General features: G+C 43.4%; 1 protein-coding gene across 1 annotated transcript; it reads left to right on the top strand.

The window, feature by feature from the left end:
* The first annotated feature begins 3,376 nt into the window (after positions 1–3,376).
* Positions 3,377–22,078, top strand: LOC137895463 (kinesin light chain 1-like). Its single transcript, XM_068740932.1, has 17 exons — positions 3,377–3,447; positions 6,180–6,450; positions 6,576–6,806; positions 8,446–8,527; positions 8,896–9,124; positions 9,236–9,323; positions 10,012–10,113; positions 10,368–10,541; positions 10,896–10,995; positions 12,166–12,218; positions 12,439–12,506; positions 12,696–12,804; positions 12,959–12,967; positions 13,206–13,358; positions 20,361–20,485; positions 21,044–21,101; positions 21,446–22,078. The coding sequence occupies exons 2-17, from the start codon at positions 6,202–6,204 to the stop codon at positions 21,518–21,520; spliced, it is 1,905 nt and encodes a 634-aa protein (XP_068597033.1). The 5' UTR covers positions 3,377–3,447; positions 6,180–6,201; the 3' UTR covers positions 21,521–22,078.
* Positions 22,079–22,341: the final 263 nt, after the last annotated feature.

The following is a 22,341-nucleotide window of genomic DNA, read 5'->3' as shown; positions in this document are numbered from 1 at the left end:
AATCCCACTTTACCGGTACTTCTGATTTTATCATCACTATGTGATGACATCATAATATCCGGTTATTGCCTCTGGTATTCCTCGTGCCGTGACTACACCTATCTATGACTAAGAGCTCAAATGATGCTGACTTGACTAAACACGCTTGGTGAATGCGTGTGAGAGCATGTTGAGAAGTGGAAGAAAAAAAAACATGAAAGTATGTTTCCACGATCAATAGTCCAGCGTAATAGCAGTATTTAATTTAATGAGATCAATTTCTCCCGTTGACACATCATTGTTGATTGATTGGCCATTCAACTGTACAGTACTCGCATAAACACACAATGTTTTTATAGAGATCAAACCTTTGTTTTAGGATCATGGATATATTTTACACAGGTGAAAATGTAGTGAGGGAAAAAAAAGAAAGCCATCTTTAATCATTGCTAGGCAACTTTGTGCCAGCAATTAATATATATATTTTTTTCAGTGTGCCTAATAAACTATGAACTATCATCTGACATATATGTTTTTTCACCGTATTTCTGGAAGGTTGGATTGGCAGCATTTTTAGCTATTAATCTATATGCATTTACTTAAAATGGAAAAGGTGGATGAACTGTTTTGCATGTTTTGCATATAACTGCAACTATTATGGTAAATCACTAACCTTTATTCTACTGCGTCTGGATTCGGAGACCACATAAATCTGCAGTACACGTTGGTCGCCTTCTGATAATTAGCATTTCATCACCATTTTCTGACTTTTGAATAATTAGAAGCAGTATCGCCTCAAAATGGATAATATTTCCATGATGGATAAAAATGACCAAGAAATTAAGTAATGGAGTGCAGCACCACCTAGTGGTCAAAAACAGCACTGCAAGCACTGCAAGGAAATGCAACACACCTACAATATAACATAACAAAATAAACTAGTTATAGCCGCTTTAAATCTGACGAAGAAAGATTGCTGCAAAAGTTACTTTTGTTTTCGAATGAATAGATTGGAGACAGTTGGTGCATCGAAATTATACTGAACTTGGGGCATTACCGTCATTCAACACCAGATGTCACCAGAGTCCACGCAAAGAAGCAGCAACACGGACAGACCGACAATAACAAAATCTTACGTCACATCAAATTCAGCCGCAGAGGATGCTGGGAGATTCTTGACGGAGACATTTTGGATTTAAAGGGGCTGAGCTAGCCGTCAATCCTAGCTCTCGGTGAGTTACAGTTGTGTTTTCACTATTTAGTATTCTCCGTGTGAGTACTCTGTATATGAACGTCTGGTTAAATATTAACAAAGTAAAACATTATGTGGAAGAATCAGCATTTTGGCCGTTTAAACGGGGGGAGTTCGCCACGACAAGGGAGTGGTAGTGCTAGCTGGTTAGCTAGCGTTAGCGACTAGCAGACCGGGGTAACGAACACACCTAAGAACAAGCACATTATCCGTTAACCCACAGGTATCGTGGTACTTGGTTGTGTATCGACTACAGACGACGACAAAGACTGTCACACAATTATCACGATTTCTGCATTAAACTGATTATGTGGTTCAAATTCTCTGCCTGGGACCATGTTCCGCATCAGATAGGTAGCGGGAGGCCCGCCCTCTTGCAGCAGGTTTAAGCGACTCTGTGGACTGACGGTTCCCTCCTGGTTATCATCCCAGGGACCAGGCCCTGCCACACCTTCTCCTTTGTGTCTACAGGCGGGCAGTAAAACGTTGGGTGGCAGTGATCTGTTGATCAGGGCTGGATTGCACCTACTGCAGACTCTATTTGAGCATATAATGCAGAGTGGATGTAACTAAAGAGAAAATGTTTGCAGACTATGCCAACATAATCATACGCAAGCACACTTGCATATGATTATGTTGGCATATCTTTGGACATGTCTCGAGTAAATTGTGCATAAACATCAGCCATGCTGGAGAGGTACCTTTTGCTATTTACCGTAGACTTTTTATTTTCTGTTTATTTCTTTCCATAGTAATAACAATCTATACCTATTTAAGATTGGGATTGTTTTCTGAAGCTCATCTTCTATATGTCTAGCAGGAATGATACAGAAAATATATTTTAATTACTGAGGAAGACTTTTCTTGCTGGTTAGATGACAAACCTTTGTGGATTATACTGAGGAAATTCAGGGTCCATGAAAACTATGTGTTGTAAAATTACAGCTTCATTTTCGTGCTTATTTTTGATTATTTTCCAGTTGTATTTAGCATAAATTTGACATTGATTTCTAGCTGACTGCTAAAGTAATGGGATTTCTATTGATGCAAATACACACTTTCAATTTTGCTTGCAGGGGGACCATTTATGAATGACTCTTGTTCACGAGGACAGTTTTTTTTGTTTGTGGTTCAAACCAAATTCCCCTGCAATGCAGGGTGTTCATTGGATGCTTGAAGATGGCCTAGGTTTCTGTTGCCCAGAGGGAAATAGCCCATCCAACATGTCTCTTTAAACACACAAGTGTTTAATAATACAAACCCCTTCAGCATTTGTATTGATGTTTTACCAAGATAGACTGCAGTTCCTGTCATGTTACAGCCATTGTTGTTTTTGAAGATTTTCTTTTTTTTTCTTTATCGCACGAAAATCTTATTGAATCATGTACGTAATCAGAAACAGGATTCTAAGATCAATGTGTTCTTGACTCTGTGAAAATCACTGACGAAGGTGTGTATGAATGAATGAATGGACATTTCCTGAAGTACATATGATTATTACAGTCGAGTGTCATGTTGTGTGTATTTGGTGCACACCAAATATTTCTGACAATTTGACTATTTCCTGTACTACATAAGGTAAATTGTTTGATGTTTTTTTTAAACTGGCCACCCAGATTTGTATTGTTCTATCCTATGTTGAAAGCACAGTATTTGGAAGTATACTGTAATTATAGATGATTGTGATATTTTTTTATATACTCTGTGCAGTATTTTGAGACGGCGGACTCTCTGCTTTAGCGATGTGTTAATAGTGTAGTTGAGTGTTCCATTATGTCTCATTAGCGTTATTCCTTTGTGTGTGAAGAGTTAAAGAAGCCATGTCTAGATCAGGACGGCTCCCTCCCCCATCAGACCTGCTTCCTCCCACTCCTTTTTCTTCCTCCTCCTCCTCCTCCTCCTGCCATGGGTGGGGCTCTCGATGAGCACCCTTAGCTGACGGAGCAGTGGGAAGGTCGCTGCCGTCCTGCTGGCAGATACTGACGCCTTTTCTTTTCTTTTTTTTGGGACTGTCAGCGTTCATCGCTTTAATTTCTGTTGTTTGCCTCTTCTTAATGATTTCCTTTTTCATTTTATGGAGTCTCACTTTAGATTGGCTCAGCAGGTTTGTGTTACACTTTGCTGCCGTGTAGCGCTATTGCTGGAGGATGAGTCATTGTCTCATCGACTTTTCTCCATGGTAGGCTGTGAGGCTGTGATCTACATCTGAAGCTGAGGTTAGTTTTCAGATCTGATGAACACTGCCAACTTGAATTATGGGTATCTGAAGCCACGAGTATTTCCTGCTTTGTTCCCTACATACCGTAATATAATTTGTCCCTTTCAGGCTTTGTAACTTGTTACCTATCTCTGTTAAGTCTAACGTGCCGCGTGGGTGCATTCTTATAATATAATCCAAAAAGTACTGTTTACTATTTCAGTAGAATAAAATTCAGATTCTGGGCCTTATTAATTGGGGTTTATGTCCATTAATTTAGTTGCTATTCTGTCATTCCTTTAACTTGGATATGATGTATATGAAACAGTCACGAGAAAATGTTAAAGATTAATTCAATAACATTCGGTTTCAAGAAAATCAACAGACCTGTTGGACTTTATCTCCCCTCTTTAAAGGCTTGGGAAACATTAACTCCAGTCTGGAGACCACAGTGTCCTTTGATCAAAGCGTTTTCTGCTTGTTTCTCCCCTGGATTCACATGAAAGCAGTTCTTTTCTCTGTTCAGCATGGTTTGTAGTCAGCTCTGTCATCCACAGAGGCTCGCTGAGCAAGCAAATGAGTTGCCTGATCTTTGAAAGAGATCGTTTCACATCTTTTTCAGACTAGAGCGAGCTTTGGCTCCAGATACTGTGAGAGATTAATGTTCCAGTGGCAAAGCAAGCCTTCCATCATCGTGTTACGACACAAAATAACACCTTCTACTGAATCAAACAGACAACAGACAGCGGATACTTTCTGTGAGTTGTACTGTATGGTCTGGTTTTCTGTGGTGCTGGTTCACCTGAACACTTGTTCCTTCTTCCCTGCAGACTTCTACTCCATCTGCTCAAATTCTGGTGATTTAGAAACACTCTGTGTAATGTTTGCTTCCAGTGTCGAATATACTCTTTATGAATCGTGCGACACTGCAACCGTAACATGGCGGTCGTTCATCTTTCAGTTTGGCCTTCGCTAAAAAAGTTCAAGACTTTCCAGTGGAGGGGGGAGAAAATAAAATCTATAGTTTCAGTTTGGGAGGTTGCCACCTGACGACAGAGATACCTGTCAGCCCTGTAGCCCCCAGTCTTCTCTCGATTGTTGGGTTACCTGATATAAATCAGTGCTGCTCTTCTGCCCACCCGGCGCCTCCGGCTGATGGGACAGACTCCAGCATCGTCTTGACTGATATTCAGCTGTGTGCAGGTCTGTATTTCTACCGGTGCGAGAGTCGGCCGTAGTGGAAAATACACGTTCAAAATAGGTTCTTCTAAATATGAGGGCTTAGACGTTGAGCTAAATAATTTAGATGGGCAGCCATTAGAGCTCCAGCAATTAGTTGACGGTGCATTTTTCACGGCCTGTCCTGTATTAATAATCGATTATATAGAATGAAAGCCAAGATGATCTCATTGATTGCTTCCATTGCCTGAGGCTGTATAATGTTAAACAAATCTTGTTTTTTCACTGTTGGCTGGACAAAACTAGGCATTCAGATATCAATACTCCTAAATAGACGACACGCCGGATTGCAGATGGCAGCTCAGGGAGTGGATCGCTAATGGCGTAGCAATACATTTTGTGATGACAGATTGCTCTCAGCTGGTATTAATAGCTGGAAGCCTCCTTATCCTTTTCACGCTGTATCCTCATTGCTGCTCAAACACTCGCTCCACATCGCCGGGACCCAGTTTGAAGGGCAGAGCCGCTTATTGCACAATATAGCCAACAGTGACGTGGCTCAGCGAGTCAGTTTATCTTCAGTCTATTTGGGGGGGGGGGAATAACAAATGGCTCATGTACTCATCAAAGTGCTTGACAGAACTTCAGAACATTATCATTTTTTGTTCAGATTGAAATCTGTGTGCTTTTGACGTGTCATTCCCTCCGTGAGTCACGCAGCCTTGCTGGACATCTGCGTCCTCCGTCCCGCATCGAGCTGCAGCCCTGCTTGCAACTGGAGCTTAATTTATGAGCCAAACCCCAGCAGTCTGTTCACCGGAACAATATGTCCTCGCGGCCTTTGGGCATGCATGGAGAAGAATTCTGTACAGTAGATGATGAATATATTTATTAGATAGAAATGTTAGAGTACAAGTACAGTCAAACATCCTGTCTAAGAGGAGCTTTTCAAAAAAGTTGTTTCCGTTGAAAGTCCTTCGTACATAAATCATCGACATTTAACAATACCAAAATGGTATTGTTTAACATGCAAAATAACAATAAATTAAAAAGACACATAATATGTACAACGTAGGTGGACAAAAAAAAAGGGGGGGGGGGGGGAGATTGATCCGGAGTGAGTCGTGATGACTATCTCCGTTTCTGCCCCCCTGAAAGGTGCGTTTTCAGGGCCTTTTTGAATGACGCCAAAGAGATGTCTTTCTGTTGTATATTTTAATTCAAATCTTGCACCTCCAGACTCTCCGGTGAGGTGCAGTCATTTTAAGCCATGCTTTATTTAAGTATCCAACTTTCTTATCACGGTCAACGTGCATGCACTCTGTCTCTGTGTGATTACCTGTCTCAAAGAAATGCGCCAAGAATACCACATCTTCATCTCTGTTGGTCGTGTTGTCGGTGGATTATGGTATGAGCTCGTCAGCAGAGCGCAGACTTGATGCGTCTGTTAACAACAAGCCCTGGTTTCTGCACAGTAGACTGTCCTAACAATGTGCTTTATTGTGGCAGCCGCCGCCCTATTTTCCTTCCAGTAGTACCTCATGGGTTGAACGGTCTTTTGTATCTTTACAGGTTTGCCTGAGCTGCATAGAAAATGTCCACTATGGTGTATCCACGGGAGGAAAAGCTCGAGAAGCTCACTCAGGAGGAGATCATCTCCAACACCAAGCTGGTGATCCAGGGTCTGGAGGCCCTGAAGAATGAGCACAACTCCATCCTCCACAGCCTCCTGGAGACCATCAAGTGCCTAAAAAAGGATGAAGAGGCCATTCTGGTGCACGAGAAGTCCAACCTGCTCCGCAAATCAGTGGAGATGATTGAACTGGGCCTGGGAGAAGCCCAAGTAAGGATGGGGGGGTTGATGAGGTTAACAAAAGAATGAAAATAAAAAGTAAATGAATGTTACCATGATTCATTCACAAAGCTTTTGCTAAGCGCCGTCGCTGCTCAACGCTCTGTCCATCCCAGGTGATGATGGCTCTGTCCAACCACCTTAACGCGGTGGAGTCCGAGAAGCAGAAGCTGCGCGCTCAGGTGAGAAGGCTTTGCCAGGAGAACCAGTGGCTGCGCGATGAGCTCGCCAACACCCAGCAGAAGCTGCAGAAGAGCGAGCAGAGCGTGGCGCAGCTGGAGGAGGAGAAGAAGCACCTGGAGTTCATGAACCAGCTCAAAAAATACGATGAAGATGTCTCACCGACCGTGAGTGCTCCCCACTGTCTTTATATTCACACCGCAACAAACAAAATGTCTCCAGGTGATCACTGTTTGAATGAAATGGTGGAAACACTTCATAATAATAATACCTATAAAACGTCATTGTAACACTTTTATACTTTTTTATAAATAGTAGTTTTTATTACATTAGTCTTATTTCTACTGAAAGAGTTAACATGTTTGTTTAGCCACATGCTATCCTGAAAGATTGGCAAAGGAATTTGAGGAATGTTTTTGTTTGGATGGATTTTGGACCGAGAGAAAAGCTGAAACTAATTCTGATCCACATATGAATCCAGATTCTGAATCACGTTCCATTTTTTTTAAAGCAATTTGCTATTATCATCTGAAAACAAGTCACGACCCGGACATGGACGGTTTATGATCTTACACTACTAAACACAACTGTTTTATAATCTGCATCTGTGAGATTGAAATCTCTGTTTGGAAGAGGTCGGCTTGTGTGAGGTCACAATACAGTAAAAGGAAGGGGGGGGGGGGCATTTTACCGCTACCAATCTGAGAGGACGTAGATTCAGAGTCATTAAAATCGTATGAGTCTTTCTGGGCAGGCCCTCATTGGCTGGATGGAAGGGATGATTCTCAGCATATTCTCACCTTATTCCTACTCATGAAAGGGGCTGCAAAGGCCTGTGTAGATGAATGCTTAACTCAGCAGCAGCTCATCCTGCCAGTAGGATCAATATTCTTGCCTTGGAAGCAGTTTTTCCATTTCCCTCTGCTGCTCTGTTTACTTCCATTATTTCAGTCTCAAACAACTTGTTTCCATAATACGCTGTGAATAGTTCTCTGTTGTTCAACAAGATGTTAGCATAACTAGCCTTGTTCTGCCATTCTTAGCCTGTTTGATTCGTAGTCGACACGAGAAGCATCCAGGTGGTGGCGCTCAGTTATTTTATATGGGACGATCGATCCGACATACGAATGATTTGCGTTACGAGCTCGGTCCAGGAATGAATCCTACTGTTGATTTGTTTTCATGCTCTTTAATAAGGCGTAGCTGGATCTGCACACTGGCTTGTAGGTGATAGGAGTGCGGTTTGTTTTGCCTTGTCAACAAGCCAAGATGTGATGACTGTGAGTTGGATAAGAAGGCGAGTGTAGCAGTTCAGCCTGTGTTCCTGTGTTGTTGCTTTTTACTTGCTAATGTTACTGCTGAATGCAGAGTTAATGCAAACCTCTGGATCACACACCCCTCTCTGTCGTCTGTTGATGCACGTGTAGAATGCCTAGCGAGGTTTGCACTGGTATTAGTTATTAAGTCTTTGATGAAATCATGGGCTCATAATATAAAGCTTAACTTGAGTGTTTTATGTTGAATGTGTGTGAATGGTTTTGGGTTATATTGATAAATAGTGCTTAGTTACATTTCTGATTATTATAATACAGATTTGTTTAATGCTGCAAAAAGATCAAAGAACTAAACCTACAGGATTGTGTTGTTAGGTGGTAAATAAAATGTCCGATTCTCCACTTCATATCTGTGTCGTTCCTGCTATCTTGTCCTTGCCTCATTTCTCAAACCTGACGTTGATGCATTCTGAATTTTATCGTCTGCTTTCCTTTAGACAGTTTAACTGGTGGGTTTCCTTTGTCATTTCAGCAAGAGGAGAAAGATAAAGAGACACCGAAGGACTCGCTGGACGATCTCTTCCCCAACGACGACGAGGAGCATGGCCAAGGAAGTAAGAGCGATGGCGTTCAGAGATTCTGCTGACCCATTTAAGTGTGGCGATACTGTTCTCTCCAGAGAGACGACGACTCCGAAGGAAATCATTATTACATTATTGGGATAGCAATGCGTAACCACCGAAACGTACTTAATGTTCAGCGGGGAAGTTCAAGTATTTATGAATTGCAAAAATATCCACGTTAACATGAATAAAACAAATACAATAAAAAGCCTAGTCCTGTAAACACGTGGAGCTTACCGGTAATTTCACAATTAATGCGAACTCAATAACTGCATGAAAATGTAGCTTGCGATCGAATCGGCTCAGAGATTTCTCCCGTTGAGATCCGAACTAAACTTTGCCCCGTGTGTGACACACAGTGCAGCACCAACACAACAGCGCAGCCGTGGCTGCGGCTCAGCAGGGAGGCTACGAGATCCCAGCCCGCCTGAGAACCCTGCACAACCTGGTGATCCAGTACGCCTCCCAGGGCAGGTACGAGGTGGCGGTCCCCCTCTGCAAGCAGGCTCTGGAGGACCTGGAGAAGACCTCTGGACATGACCATCCTGATGTGGCCACTATGCTCAACATCTTGGCCCTGGTCTACAGGTCAGATGTTTCCACATGAGAGCTTCGGCTACTCCTGCCCTCGGTTTCGTAGATCCTGCTTCCATCGTGTCGCCTAAGCGCGCTCATCGTTTGTCCGTCTCACTCCCGCAGGGATCAGAATAAATATAAAGAGGCCGCTCATCTGCTCAACGATGCTCTGTCCATCCGGGAGAAGACCTTGGGCAAAGACCATCCCGCTGTGAGACATAAACATCGTCATGGAAACTATTTTTCATGCAGACATATCCACGTTTAGACCAACATTATTCATTCGGTGGGCGAAGAAGAGGAAATAGCATTCAGTCCACACTATTGTCCAGTCAGTTGCTCCATATGCATCTTTTTCACCATTAAACTTTGATTTCAGTTTTTTTTGTCTGCAGGAAAGTAATCAATCAAAACAACTCAGTGTCTGCTCTAATTGTTCACCAAATCAATATCTTCAGTCTTCACTGGAAATAGCTTTGCCTAACATCTCATGAGAACAGATTCAGGTTGTTTTCACTTCTTACTGCCTAAAGGACTCATGAAATAATGAAAAAAAAAACATGGCCACTCCCTGCGGCAGCTTCACGTCATTACGTTCACTTTCAGGCTGATCATCCGGTGCAATTCAAGTCGTTTTTGACAAATCTCATTGATCGAATAGTGCAGGTACTATCCGAGTTAGAAACTGTGTGACTTAGGACCACCCGTTCCTTGAACTTATATCTGTTGTGGGGCGGCACAACTAACACAGCTAACCACTACCTCTGGTGTAGTGGTTAGCGCTGTCGCCTCAAAGCAACCGATCTCTGTCGTAACTCGGATAGTCCCTGTGTAAGTCATTATAACTGCTAAATGGTTATTCAGTCGCGTTAAAGTTCTCTCTGCTTCTGTCTGTCCAGGTTGCTGCTACTCTTAACAATTTGGCTGTGTTATATGGAAAGAGGGGAAAATACAAGGAGGCTGAGCCTCTGTGTAAGAGGGCTCTGGAGATCAGAGAAAAGGTAGGCCATCCGATGTCAGCGCTGCTGATGAGACCGCACCTCAGGGCTAAAAGACGGGACAATTAGCTTCTTTAAATAAAGTCTTTAACAGTCAAAATGTTTCCAAAATGGGAAGGAGGGGAATACCGCTCTCTGTGCCTGAAAGCCCGTTTGGTAAAGGAGAACAGAGCTTCACAGAGGAAGATGAAGACAGTGAGGCAGAGGCACAGCGTTGCACAGACGAGGTCATTGAAATCCGTCTTGATTTCCTTCAGGTCCTGGGGAAGGACCACCCAGATGTGGCCAAACAGCTGAACAACCTGGCCCTGCTCTGCCAGAACCAGGGCAAGTACGAGGAGGTAGAGTACTACTACTGCCGGGCCCTGGAGATCTACGAGTGCAGGCTGGGCCAAGACGATCCCAATGTGGCCAAAACGAAGAACAACCTGGTGAGAGATCGCTTTCCACAACCGCATTCGGCCTTTATTTCTCCTTTTCACTGCTTCGGAAAACTCTGAAGTGTTACCATTCATTTCAAAAAGAGACACTGTCCCTGAGCTGTGAATGTTACTGCACCACGTTAAACACCTCCGGGTGTGGTTTGTCTCTTATTTGCGCTGACAGTCTGAGAGTGATTTCTGCAGAGGCACTCGCGGCGTGAAAGTAGCGTTCTGACAGCAAAGCTCCTGCTTGAAACGCCCTTCAGAATGTATTTGTCATGTCACAGTGCCACAGGAGAAATGTTCATATACGTCTATAGGCCATCCAATAATCAAATGTCTTGGTCTCTTCCCCCCCCTCAGGCATCCTGCTTCCTCAAACAGGGGAAATACAAAGAGGCCGAGGTTCTGTACAAAGAGATTCTGACTCGTGCTCATGAGAAAGAGTTTGGATCTGTCGATGGTAAGGCCTCGTAGAAGACGCTGTGGCTGCGGGGGGTTTCGGTGATGGAGATTTTCTTTTCTGTTTTTCAGTCGAAACACTTTAAATGAATAGAAATCCAAACTGCTCATCAGCATAAACGGCTAGAGTGTTGTTGTTTTTTTTTCTTGTTTTGTTGCTTTCCTGCACCGTTGATTCATCTCCCACCAGCAAGCAGGCCAAGCGGCGGACGGATGATTTAAAATGGATGATATTCAAAGCAGGGTGCCGGCGTTCAACATCCCGAGGGACTCGAAGGATGTTTGAAGAAATAAAAAGTTTGCATTTTTAAAAGACTCCTCCTTTAGTCACGATCAGCATTCTGTGGCGTTTCTCCAGAGAGCAGATCATCTGCTTTGAAAAGGAAATGAAAGAGACTGCTCTGGCGCCTTTCATTGAGCTGAGCTGAAACGTTTCGGGTTTTTCAGAGCAGTTAATTTTTTTCTGTTGCTTAAATTGACAATCCTGCTGCAGGATCTCTAAACATTTGGTGAGCTGAAGGAGAAGCAGCAACAGTTTTTTTTTTCTTCAAGAACAGTCTCACATAGTATTGAGATTGATTGTGTGGGTTTCAAAATAGCTTTTAGATCATTTAAGACGTAAATACTTCCTTATTTCGTTGTGCCTGTATCTGAAAACAATCACATCTTCAACACTATCACTTTATTTCAATTGCTCATGTTGAATAAGCAGTTTAAGCGTTCATTTCTCGACGTTCTCTATTATTTATGTACTTTAATAAGTTCTCATTTCATTTTTATTTGATGCACATCTGAAAAAACTGTCGAAAAAATATTACGTTTGAGCCAAGCCATCGTGTTGCTGTGTGTTCCTGTCTTCTTCTTGTTGCTAAATAAGGTGAACAGAGTTTTTTCGGAATCTTTATTACTGTTCATTTTCCCAATCTAATATTTGCAATTCCAGGGTTGGCTTTACAGCTAGGGGTAGATTAGTGCAGAAAAACCGATGAAGAAAAGAAAGTGGATGGCTATTCGTGGAAAGCTCAGCTTTCATGAGAAATATTTCATTCTGGACCCCCCAGAGATAAATCCTGAAGTCAAAGCAGCTCATGTGTTTTCCAGTTGTTTGTGTGTGTGTGTGTGTGTGCGTGTGTGTGTGTGTGTAGCCCACCTCTCCTGTCTCTCTGTGCAGCTGAAAACAAGCCCATCTGGATGCATGCAGAGGAAAGAGAGGAAATGAGCAAGGTGAGGGCTTTGTGGAGTAAATAACAAACGGATTGAGGAGAATATGTCAAATGCTATGCTGCAACACTTTCACCCCGATGCACAATGAAGGTCAATCCTTATTCATACTCCATAATCACCTGTAGGGAAACCCCCCCCCCCCCCCCCCCTGCTGATCCAGTTCAGAGCGCCACACCCCCTTCACGCTCTTTTCTTCCTCCTCCCTTCTATTTACTTCCAGGGCAAGCACAGAGACAACACTCCATACGGAGAGTATGGAGGCTGGTACAAGGCCTGCAAAGTCAACAGGTGAGGCCGAACGTGATCAGATGGACCTTTTTAATATTCATCATGATACATTTGTTGTTATTTTTTGTATATTTTCTTTTTACAAGGTTCGGTTTTTAGTCTTCTCTAGCAGCAGAGCATGAATGTGCTCTCCCCACATTGTCCCACGAATGACTTTGGGGGCTCAAATCAATGCCCTTTCCTTCCCAGCCCGACAGTGAACACCACCCTGAGGAACCTCGGGGCGCTGTACCGCCGACAGGGCAAGCTCGAGGCTGCTGACACCTTGGAGGAGTGCGCCGTGAGGTCTCGCAAGCAGGTCGGCAGCATTTCCTGGATTGATTATTAGCGGTTTTCTGCATGCAGATAACTTATCGGCTCCCGTTTTTTGTAAATTATTAAACGCATTCTCCGTGTCAGGGCAGCAAATCTCATGACTTTTCCTTCCTTTCTCTGCATTGCTATGGATCCAGAGCAACACAGTAAGTGGTTTACCTCTAACTGATAGCACCCTTAAAGCCTCTGCATCTCTCTCTTTACATCACTCCCAGCTCTCAGCCATTTAAAACGTCCCCTTGTCTCTGTGCTGGGGCTCCGGCTCCTTTTAATACCTCCATGTAACTGTGCATCCTCATCTATACTCGTGAGCTAATGTCCCCCCCGAGCCACTTCTGATTGGTGACGTACGTCTTGTTTCTCTACCTGTGTTACCCCCAACAGGGCGGTGACCCCATCCACCAGACTCGTGTGGTGGAGCTCCTGAAGGATACGGAGGCTGACAAGCGGAGGAGCAGGGACAGCCTGGCCAGCGTTAAGTATGAGAGCGGCTCTGAGGCTGGCGAGGAAGTGAGTATGGGCGTGGAGTGGAATGGGGTGAGTACAAATCCACTACAGTCGAGTGAAGAAGAAAGGCGTTAGTGAAGTCACAGAGAGTGGACTGGTACAGAACGTAGAAATAAATGATCATCCCAATCAGGAAGCCCCCCCCCCCCCCCCCCCCAATGATGGAGTTCTTCAAGCACGGCGTCATTCATGATGTCACGGAATAGGACCGATTTTTGGGAACAATGTCCAAGTTCCACAATCTGCTTCATCATTTATTCAAACTTGTAAAAAAAGAAACAAAAATAACCAAGTGTAAAATAAAATGAAACTAGCTGCAGACTTGGGCAGCTCTTCTGTACCAGACCCACCAGCCTTGTTCCTCTCATGAGGTGATCCTGGAAATCCCATTTGCAAAATGTAAAGCTGATTGAGTGTCCTGGCATGCTGGTCTCTTCTTCTTGTTGTTGTTGTTGTTGTTGACGGCGTCTGCGTTTGCTTTTGGCCCAGATGTTCATGTTTTTGTTGCTCATTGCTTTTGCTCTGGTGGAGCCGATAACAAGAAATGCACGAGCTCACTCTGTGGCACGCTGGCAGCTTATAAAACATTTACTCACTTCTGTGGATCCCACAGTGTCCCGAGGTCTCTCCATCAAACACAACTCCCAGATGCACATCCGTCTACACCGTTAGCTGGGCGGTTGATAAACTGTCGTTCATCCAGCTTCTTTTATTGCCTCATTTATTGCCTATTTCAACCACTGTGAATATAGTTTCACTTCGTGGTTGTTTGTCTTCTGAACAGTTTCCCGTTGGACTTATCGTCCCCTCTCCTTGTTTCTAAAGGGGTCGGTGCCAAACCCTCCGTTTTCAGTTCAGCAGTGTTTGCAGTTAAATGGCACTGCACTGAGAAGGGGCCGGCCCTGCAGAGAGGCCTCACCTTGAGCCTGTGCCTCGCTAACGTACCGCACTAGCAGCCGCACCTTTTCCCTGCACCAAACCCACTGATAACATGCGCACTAATGGACCCGTTCATGCTCACTGCGCTTTCACGTGAGAACGGTTAACCTTGATGTCTGCCGCTCTCTGAGTAACGCAACGTTAGAGCGGTTTGTCTGCTTGCTACTTTGTGAACGCTTCTCCACACACACGTTCACAGTCACAGCACCGCTACTCAGAACTGCTGCATAGTGCCTGACTAGTGCACCAGCATGCGCCTTCATCCTCGTGCTGGCCCCGGGGGGGGACTGCTTGTGTGTGTGTGTGTGTGTGTGTGTGTGTGTGCTTCCATTGCATCATTCACACTGTCGCACTAGAAATAAGTTGCACACAGTTAAAGCAGGAAATGCTCTCACGGCCCGGTCACGCCTTTAAGTTATTTCTGAAAACTTTATTTCAGCTTTTGGGCTTTTGCCTCAATGATTTGCATAAATCACTCCATTTAAAGTCTGTACCATTTGTAACTGATGATGATGATGAATATATTTATTAGATAGAATGTTAGAGTACAGTCAAACAGTAGCATGTATTACAATACAAGTACAGTCAAACATCCTGTCTAAGAGGAGCATTTGAAAAAAGCCCTTGCGGTCTTGTTTCCATTGAGAGTCCTTAGTACGTACTTCATCAACATTTAACAATACCAATAAAATAAAAATAAATTACTCCACAGATGCAAAATAACAATAAATTAAAATTAAAAAGACACATAATATGTGCAAATCGACTTCTTGTGTTTTAGTAAATAAGCTTGCAAAGAATTGTTTGTGTGTCGGTTGCCGCTGAGGGCTGCTGTGAGGGCTGCCACACCGTGGCTTTGTCCAATCACATCATCACCTGCTGTCTGAATGCCTTCAGTCATCGTCAATAAGCTGAACAGTTCACTATTACCGCTATTCCACATTTACCTAGTTGGTATCAGAGACATGATGCTGAACCGCTGGCAGTTCACGATGCATGGCTGTACATTTAAAGATGTGTCTGCGTTGTGCTTTGCTCTTTACCAGACGCTGCAGTGTGCATGCTTGCCTGTTCGCTTGCCTGTTCGCTTGCCTGTTCGCTTGCCTGTTTGCTTGCCTGCTTGCTTGCCTGTTGGCTTGCCTGTTCGCTTGCCTGTTTGCTAGCCTGTTTGCTTGCCTGTTCGCTTGCCTGTTCGCTTGCCTGTTCGCTTGCCTGTTTGCTTGCCTGCTTGCTTGCCTGTTCGCTTGCCTGTTCGCTTGCCTGTTCGCTTGCATGTTCTTTACCCTTTGACGTTTCCCTTTCCATGTGCCATTAACCCACATCCTTGTTGATTACTCTTGCCATGGCAACCAATCAGCCTGACGATTAAATTTCCTTTTCTCACTGAGTGGATTGTACTCTCTTTTCAACTGTTATCTACGCAATAACCGCAGGTGGGTTAGTTGTAGCGATGGAACAGGGTAAGAACACAGGGCAAGCCAAGGCAAGTATTTAAAATGATTAAGATCAGATATACAAACTTTACTGGTAATGACCAGGCTTATTGCATTTTTTTTGTATGTTTATAGTACTATATATATAAATATTACTACCTGTCAGCTCCTTTTATCCTGGGTGTATGAGCTTTGTTGCTGCACCCATTTTGGGTTCTGATGCTTGCAGATCACCTGTGATGGCTGTACACCAGGGGTAGGCAACCTAAGACACGCGTGTCATGGCTGGCACACGAGGGCATTTATGTTGGCACACAGAGAAAGAAAAAAAAGTATTTTAACGTATTTAAAACCTCGCAAGAAATGGAGCACACTTAATGTTAAATAAATACTTAAATACTAAATAAACAAAAACACTTTAATATGTAGTGCGTGGATGTGATCGTGCACGACACGTCAATGATTCAGCGCGTCACCACGGCGTTCAGTCGGCTCGCTTAGCAGCGGTGTTAGCATAGCGAGTAAACTAAGTTCCAGTCGTCTCCAACATAGTTGGACAATGTAGTATGGACTTATTTCAAGAGGAGACCGGGCGATGTGTGTCCTTTGCCGTGAAAGTGTGGCGTTAAGGACATCGAGTGTTCGGCGAGATTTTGAGACTAAACACGAAAAAACTTCAGCGATAAAACGGAGCGCTAGCGAAGAATGCTAATCAGAGCAGCACTTTCAAGACGCTTTGTACTGTTAAAAACCAGGCAACAGAGGGGCGTTATAATTTTTACTGCATAGTGAAACGTGGGAAACCATTTGCTGAGGCTTTCCTATCGACTGCAAAATTAGGACACAATTATCAAAGAATCAAAGACATGTCCCCTTTCAGCACGGACTATGACATGTCAGAAAACGTGTCTTTGTTTTTTTCTAGTTGTGGCTGAGATTTCTTGTTTTATTACTGATGACCAGCCCGTCCCTCTTCAGTTTTTTTCTTTTTGTTACTTCCTTATTAAATGAACTGCAGATTGATTCTCTGGCCTCCGTCTCCGCATTTTGGGGTCCACACCTTTTGAGTCCCAGAGTGGAACGTCACAGCCACGTTGGGCTTGCGTATATTGCAAAGTGGCACGCATCATGTAGACGGTTGCCAACCCCTGCTGGACACAGTCACTCCTTAGGTGCGACGTGCCAAATCCTGGCATCCAGACAGCAAAGGGGGGAGAGAAGCAGCTGAGTCACTGCTACCCCCCCCAGTTCCTGTGTTGCTGCTATGGTTCCTCGTCTATGCTTTATAGATCTAGCAGTGGATCTTTAACGGCCAGGAAAATGTTAATAGATGATTCATTGGCAGATACCAGCCCATCTGTTACTCCCATAAAAACAACGCACTGGAACAACGGCACATCGAACTAATCACAAATATAGGAATTACCTTTGTTGCTTTTTAGCTTAATTTCTTTCCAGTTCAGTAAAACGTGGTTATTTTTTTAACTATTTAAACCCAAAAAGTGTCCTTGTCTACTAGAAAGGCCAATCTGAGCTCAGTCTGTAGGTAAACCTGGGGAGAAAGAGACGGTTAAAATCAGACCAGCTGAAGGCGAGCCTTGTGCTGAGTGTCGGGAGCCCAGCCAGAACCTTTTTAATCTTACAATGTGTGCCATTTGTTTTTGTCTCTTTCTCTCTCTCTCTCTCTCTCTCTTATCAGGCCTAAGCCATCAAGATTATTCCTCCATCCTTCTCTCCTTCCCCAACACAATAGCAAAAGGATGTGTTGTTGTTTCCTCTGGCCTTCTCTGTCCCGACAAACCAACAGCTCCTCTACCAATCCCGGCGCTCCCCCCGCCCCCCCAATGCGGCAGTGGCTCAGAAAGCGTCCCCCCCCCCCCCCCCCCCCTCTGGTTGTCACCTCTGTCCCCTGCTCATCTGAAATCTGCTGGGACGTTTGGTTTTCTCTAGCCTGCTCTGTCCTTTCTTCTCACTAACCCTGTGTCACCCGCCATTTGTAGAAATGACTTTAACTCTTTCTGTCGGTGAATATACAAAAAAAAGAAAAACACGTTATTGTGTGTGAAATATTTAATCTGTGAGGAAGTCACCTGCACATTTTCCTCTCTGAAACACCTCTTTGTTATTTTTAATCGGTGCATACTTAATTTATTTGGATAGATAGGGAAGCAAGAAAGAAATTGACACGAAGATGCAAGAAAAATGCTGAAATAGTTTGAGGATCAGTTTGATGGTGGCCTTGCCACCAGATATTACTGCAAGCCAGAGATAGATGGAACGACCATTTCAGAGTCAGAATACTGGAAAAGAATTACTTCAACAGCTGCTCTGAATTAGTTTGTTGGTTTGAGAGTTCACAATCTATTTGTGCAAAGGTTGACCTCAAAGCCAGCGTCTGGCCTGGTGCCTTTCCTTAGCCATTCTAGCATATTCTAAAGTCAGTTTTTTTTTTTACATATAATGTTCCTTTTTTTTGGTCTTTAACTTGCTTCAAGATCAAATTCCTCCAGTATAAATATTATAATTAGAATCCAAATATGTATTTTTAATTCTGTGGCCTGGTTGGTGAGAAGCATCAGAAGGGAGCATTGTTATACGGTTTGTTTGTCTGTTTTTGTTTAGATGTAATTCCTTTTTATTTCAATTTTTATATCATTTCGTTTACATTTTTCTAAGTGTTTATTATTTTGTTGTGTATTAAAGCAGGTGTTTTCTCTTGTGCAAAGTTAGAATGGCCGTTGTTAGGCTGAAGCTGACAGCCGTATGCGTTTACCTGCAGCTTGCTGTATTTACACAGGCTCCATGCTGGTACAGTAACGAACACAGACGCTTGCATTTAAAGGGACTGAGCTCATTTGCATAGACGACAGCAGAGCATCTTACACGGGAATAAAGGATGTAATTTTTCAGCATCGTTTTGTTGGCGTAGGATGGAACGGTAGTTCTGGTGTCTAGTCATGTGCGTTTTGGTGGTTACAGCACTTCTGGGTTACTATGGATACGGCATTTTGAACATCCTTCTCCTCGCTCCGCTGTTTGCCGGTAAACATTCTCACTTTGGTTACCGATGTTTGTAAAACAACAAAAGTAGTGCGTGCGCGTTTCAAGATCATCATGTTATTTGTGATGCTTAACTTAATGAATGTAAAATGACTTTAACATCTTGGAAGTGTAATTGTAGGATATAGTTATAGATTCGCTTACACGGCTTTTCGGTCTGCTCCTTGCCATGAGTCTTCATTCCTTCCCGAGTACTCGTATGCTTTCAGTGCAAACGCTGAACAAAAGAACTGACTGTGTAACTATATTGTTGTGTTAGTGGAATGCTTATTTATTACTCTTGACCTATAATATCAGTTTCCTAACACGAAGGAACGTAAATGGTCAGGTCTATAAGCACTATCGTAGTACGTAGGACTGCATCGTATTTACCGTTCTGCATTGTGGTGATTATTGCATCAACACTTGTTGGTATTCTCAAATAAAGTTTTTCATTTGTGAAGCTTGTTGTTTCTCTGCATCATATGGAGAAGTGTGTGTTAATTCTGATCACAGAGGTTCTCCCATATCTAATAGGGTTACAGTTCCCCCTGCTGGCCGTGAGCCTGTATTACATTATAATCAGGCGATAAAGCTGGTGCTGAAATTCTTTGATGGTTAAAGCTAAAAGGTACTCTAGATATCAGCTTGTGGGTGGATGCGTGGCCTTCACCCACTGTCGGTTGATTATTTTCATTAGGAGTTAACCTTAACCCTTTGAAGCCCGCACCATGAATAATCGGCAGAACACTCTGCACGGAGTTTTGGAAAATAAGGTCTTAATGGAACCTTCTCACAAATTTGTCCCACAAATAAGCAAAACATAAATGTTTATATTAGTGCTCTAATTTATGTAACTTCTGCAAAATCCGGATTTTATTTTCATGGCGAATGCAGATGCGTGTGTTGGCTTGTATCTGTCAGCTTTAAAAAAAAAAGAAAATTCTGAAGTAGAAGTCTCAAGATCCTGAAAGGCCGAGTGTATCAAATGTGATACGTTTGGCAATAAAGGGTTAAAGTCAATATATTAATAATTGATGAATCAATTGGGTATACAGTACTTCAAGTTAGAATAAAGTAGTACATGTCTGTTCCCATTGATTTTTCTTGTCTTGCCAACAGACCAGAGATCAGTTGTGAATCTGGACTCCAACATTATCCATGCACTAAAACACTGAAGGTGCAGCTCTTAAATATGTTGCATCAAACAGCAGCAGCTACATTTAACTGTGTGTGTGTGTGGGGGGGGGGGGGGTACTTGACACAACCACAATGAGATCCATCCTCTTTGGTTTGATGGATGTGTTCATCGTAACGAATGTTTCGTTCTATCTGTGTAACTAAGCAAAAGTTACTGCAATTAAAACTGCTGAAACTTGAGTTGTCAGTTGTTGATGCAATAAACTAGCTAAATACTTCAGACTACCTGATATCTATTTTACTGGTTGCATTGTGTATTTATTTCCTATTTTGTGAGACTGCAACCAACAATTCATAACAGGACAAGCCCGTACGACTGTGATTGCAAGACGACAAATGTTAAGAAAACCAAAAATAAAAAGCATTTGCCCCCCCATCTTCAGTGTGGAATAGACGTTCTGACGACTCTGTGTGTCTGCAGGACGGCAGCGGCGCCCTGCAGCGCAGCGGCTCTCTGGGGAAGCTCAGGGACGTTCTACGTCGCAGCAGTGAGCTGCTGGTGAAGAAGCTGCAGGGCAACGTGCCGCCTGAGCCGCGCAGCACCAAGTAAGTCATTGTGGATAAGTCGCTGAAGTAGTCGCTGAAGTAGTCGCTGAAGTAGTCGATGTCTTTGGGAAGCAGAATGCGAAAGTGATTGTCCGGTGATATCTGGTACACCTAAAGGGAATTCATCACTTTGTACCTCCGGAGAGGCAGGAGTTTGTTTGTCTTTCTGATTGTTAGCAAGATGACTCGAAAGGTTACGGGCGGATCTTGATGAAATGTCCAGGGTGGGGGGGGGGCCTCTATCTTAATCCGGATTGCGGATGCTGTTGTGATGCAAAAAAACAAATCCATATTTTCACATTTACTTGTAATGGAGGCTTTTTCAAAAATCTGTTAAAAATAAACATCAACTCCGATTCACTTTCACTTTTCATGGTTGGTGTATAAAGATACCAAGAACAGTTTAAAACCTTTTGATGATGATCCCGATCACCATGTGGACGGTGTAAATCTAATTAGGAGGGGAATGAGCTGCTTGCTGGAGGTCGGCGCTCTCTGAGGGCTCGTCTAGTTAGTTATATTCTGATATCTAAAGAGTATTTTCTTTTTGTTAAACAGCATGAAACGAGCAGCTTCCTTGAATTATCTGAACAAAACAAGTGATGACCAGTTCCAGGTGAGGAAACCGACCTTTAACCCTGTTTTATTAGCAACGTTCGTATTGATTAGGGCTAATCTCAGGGAAACACCCACTCTGATTTCTATTTTGATCATATTCCTCTGTACAATCTCCCAGGAACTAGACTTTGTGTGTTAAAGCTAACAGAATGCTAACGGTAGCCTAGAAGGGGAGGAGTCATAGAACGCATGTAAATTACATCACACTTCCTGTCAGTTATGGCAGATGGAAAGAGCTTTAATGGAAGAATGGTGTCTGGTTTTTACTCCCAAACGAACACTAGTGGGTGATGTAATTCCCATCTGCCCCCCCGCTTCGTGTTCTCTCCTGTGCGTCTCCAGGCTCGGGGGGGCAGTAACTTCAGGGAGAGCCGGGGCCTGAGCTCCAGCACTGTGGATCTCTACACTGGAAACTGATCCATCAGCTGACCAGCTCCGCCGCCCGGACACGCTCCTTCATTCGGCTCATTTTCCCCGAGCCGTGATGATCACCACCGATCTGACCCGACGACCCCGCTTGACTCCAACGTTCCCACCCAAAGGCGTCTGTTTGTGTGTTTGGTGTCCTGTTTATTTGTGAATTGAAGGTTTTTGGTTTCCCACGTCATCGTGTTGCTGATATTGCCTCAGTGCCTCCTAAATGTGGCCCGCAGAGCATACCTCATCTTCACCCCTTATTAATAATCACCCTGACTATGCACTTTTGCTACATGCGTTGCCATGACGTCACCTGTTCTGGTAATACTTCTCCTGATGATGTTTTGTTTTGAGTTATTTGTGTTTTCTTGTGCCATTTATGTCTTCTCCAAAAAACAAAAAGTAGATGTAAAGTAAATAGGTCTGTTGTGTTTGAATTTAAATTATATTGTAAAAGAAAATGGTTTTTAATCTTCATTTTAATGTTTATGTTTTTGCCTGTTGAGATTTCCTTGCAATGTGAGGTGTTGGTTATAAAGCTTTGGGAAACAGGGTGAACCGTTGACCTTTCTGGTGTGATGTGACTTTTGTGACGCTTTAGGGATCGAGTTTTAGATAACGAGACTACATTTAAATAGGCTGCAGCTTCAGCCTCGGAAAGCGTTGATCCCAGAGGGATTCCGTTGCAGAGGAAACCGGAACCATCTCTGAGCGACTGCTGAAAAGCACAACCGTTAAAATGTGCAACTGTACAGATAGAGGCTGGAATTGTATTGATCCATAATAATATCTGGTGCCATGCAAGACTTCTGTCAGGTTGG

The sequence above is a fragment of the Brachionichthys hirsutus genome, chromosome 7, assembly GCF_040956055.1.
Source record: "Brachionichthys hirsutus isolate HB-005 chromosome 7, CSIRO-AGI_Bhir_v1, whole genome shotgun sequence".
Taxonomy (NCBI): domain Eukaryota; kingdom Metazoa; phylum Chordata; class Actinopteri; order Lophiiformes; family Brachionichthyidae; genus Brachionichthys; species Brachionichthys hirsutus.
This window is presented reverse-complemented; position numbering and strand designations above follow the sequence as displayed.

Excerpts from the sequence above, each read along its gene's own strand:
- LOC137895463 (XM_068740932.1), top strand. The coding sequence starts at position 6,202 with ATGTCCACTATGGTGTATCCACGGGAGGAAAAGCTCGAGAAGCTCACT. Across the intron at positions 10,114-10,367 it reads CTCTGGAGATCAGAGAAAAG|GTCCTGGGGAAGGACCACCC; the intron begins GTAGGCCATCCG and ends GATTTCCTTCAG. Across the intron at positions 21,102-21,445 it reads CAAGTGATGACCAGTTCCAG|GCTCGGGGGGGCAGTAACTT; the intron begins GTGAGGAAACCG and ends GTGCGTCTCCAG.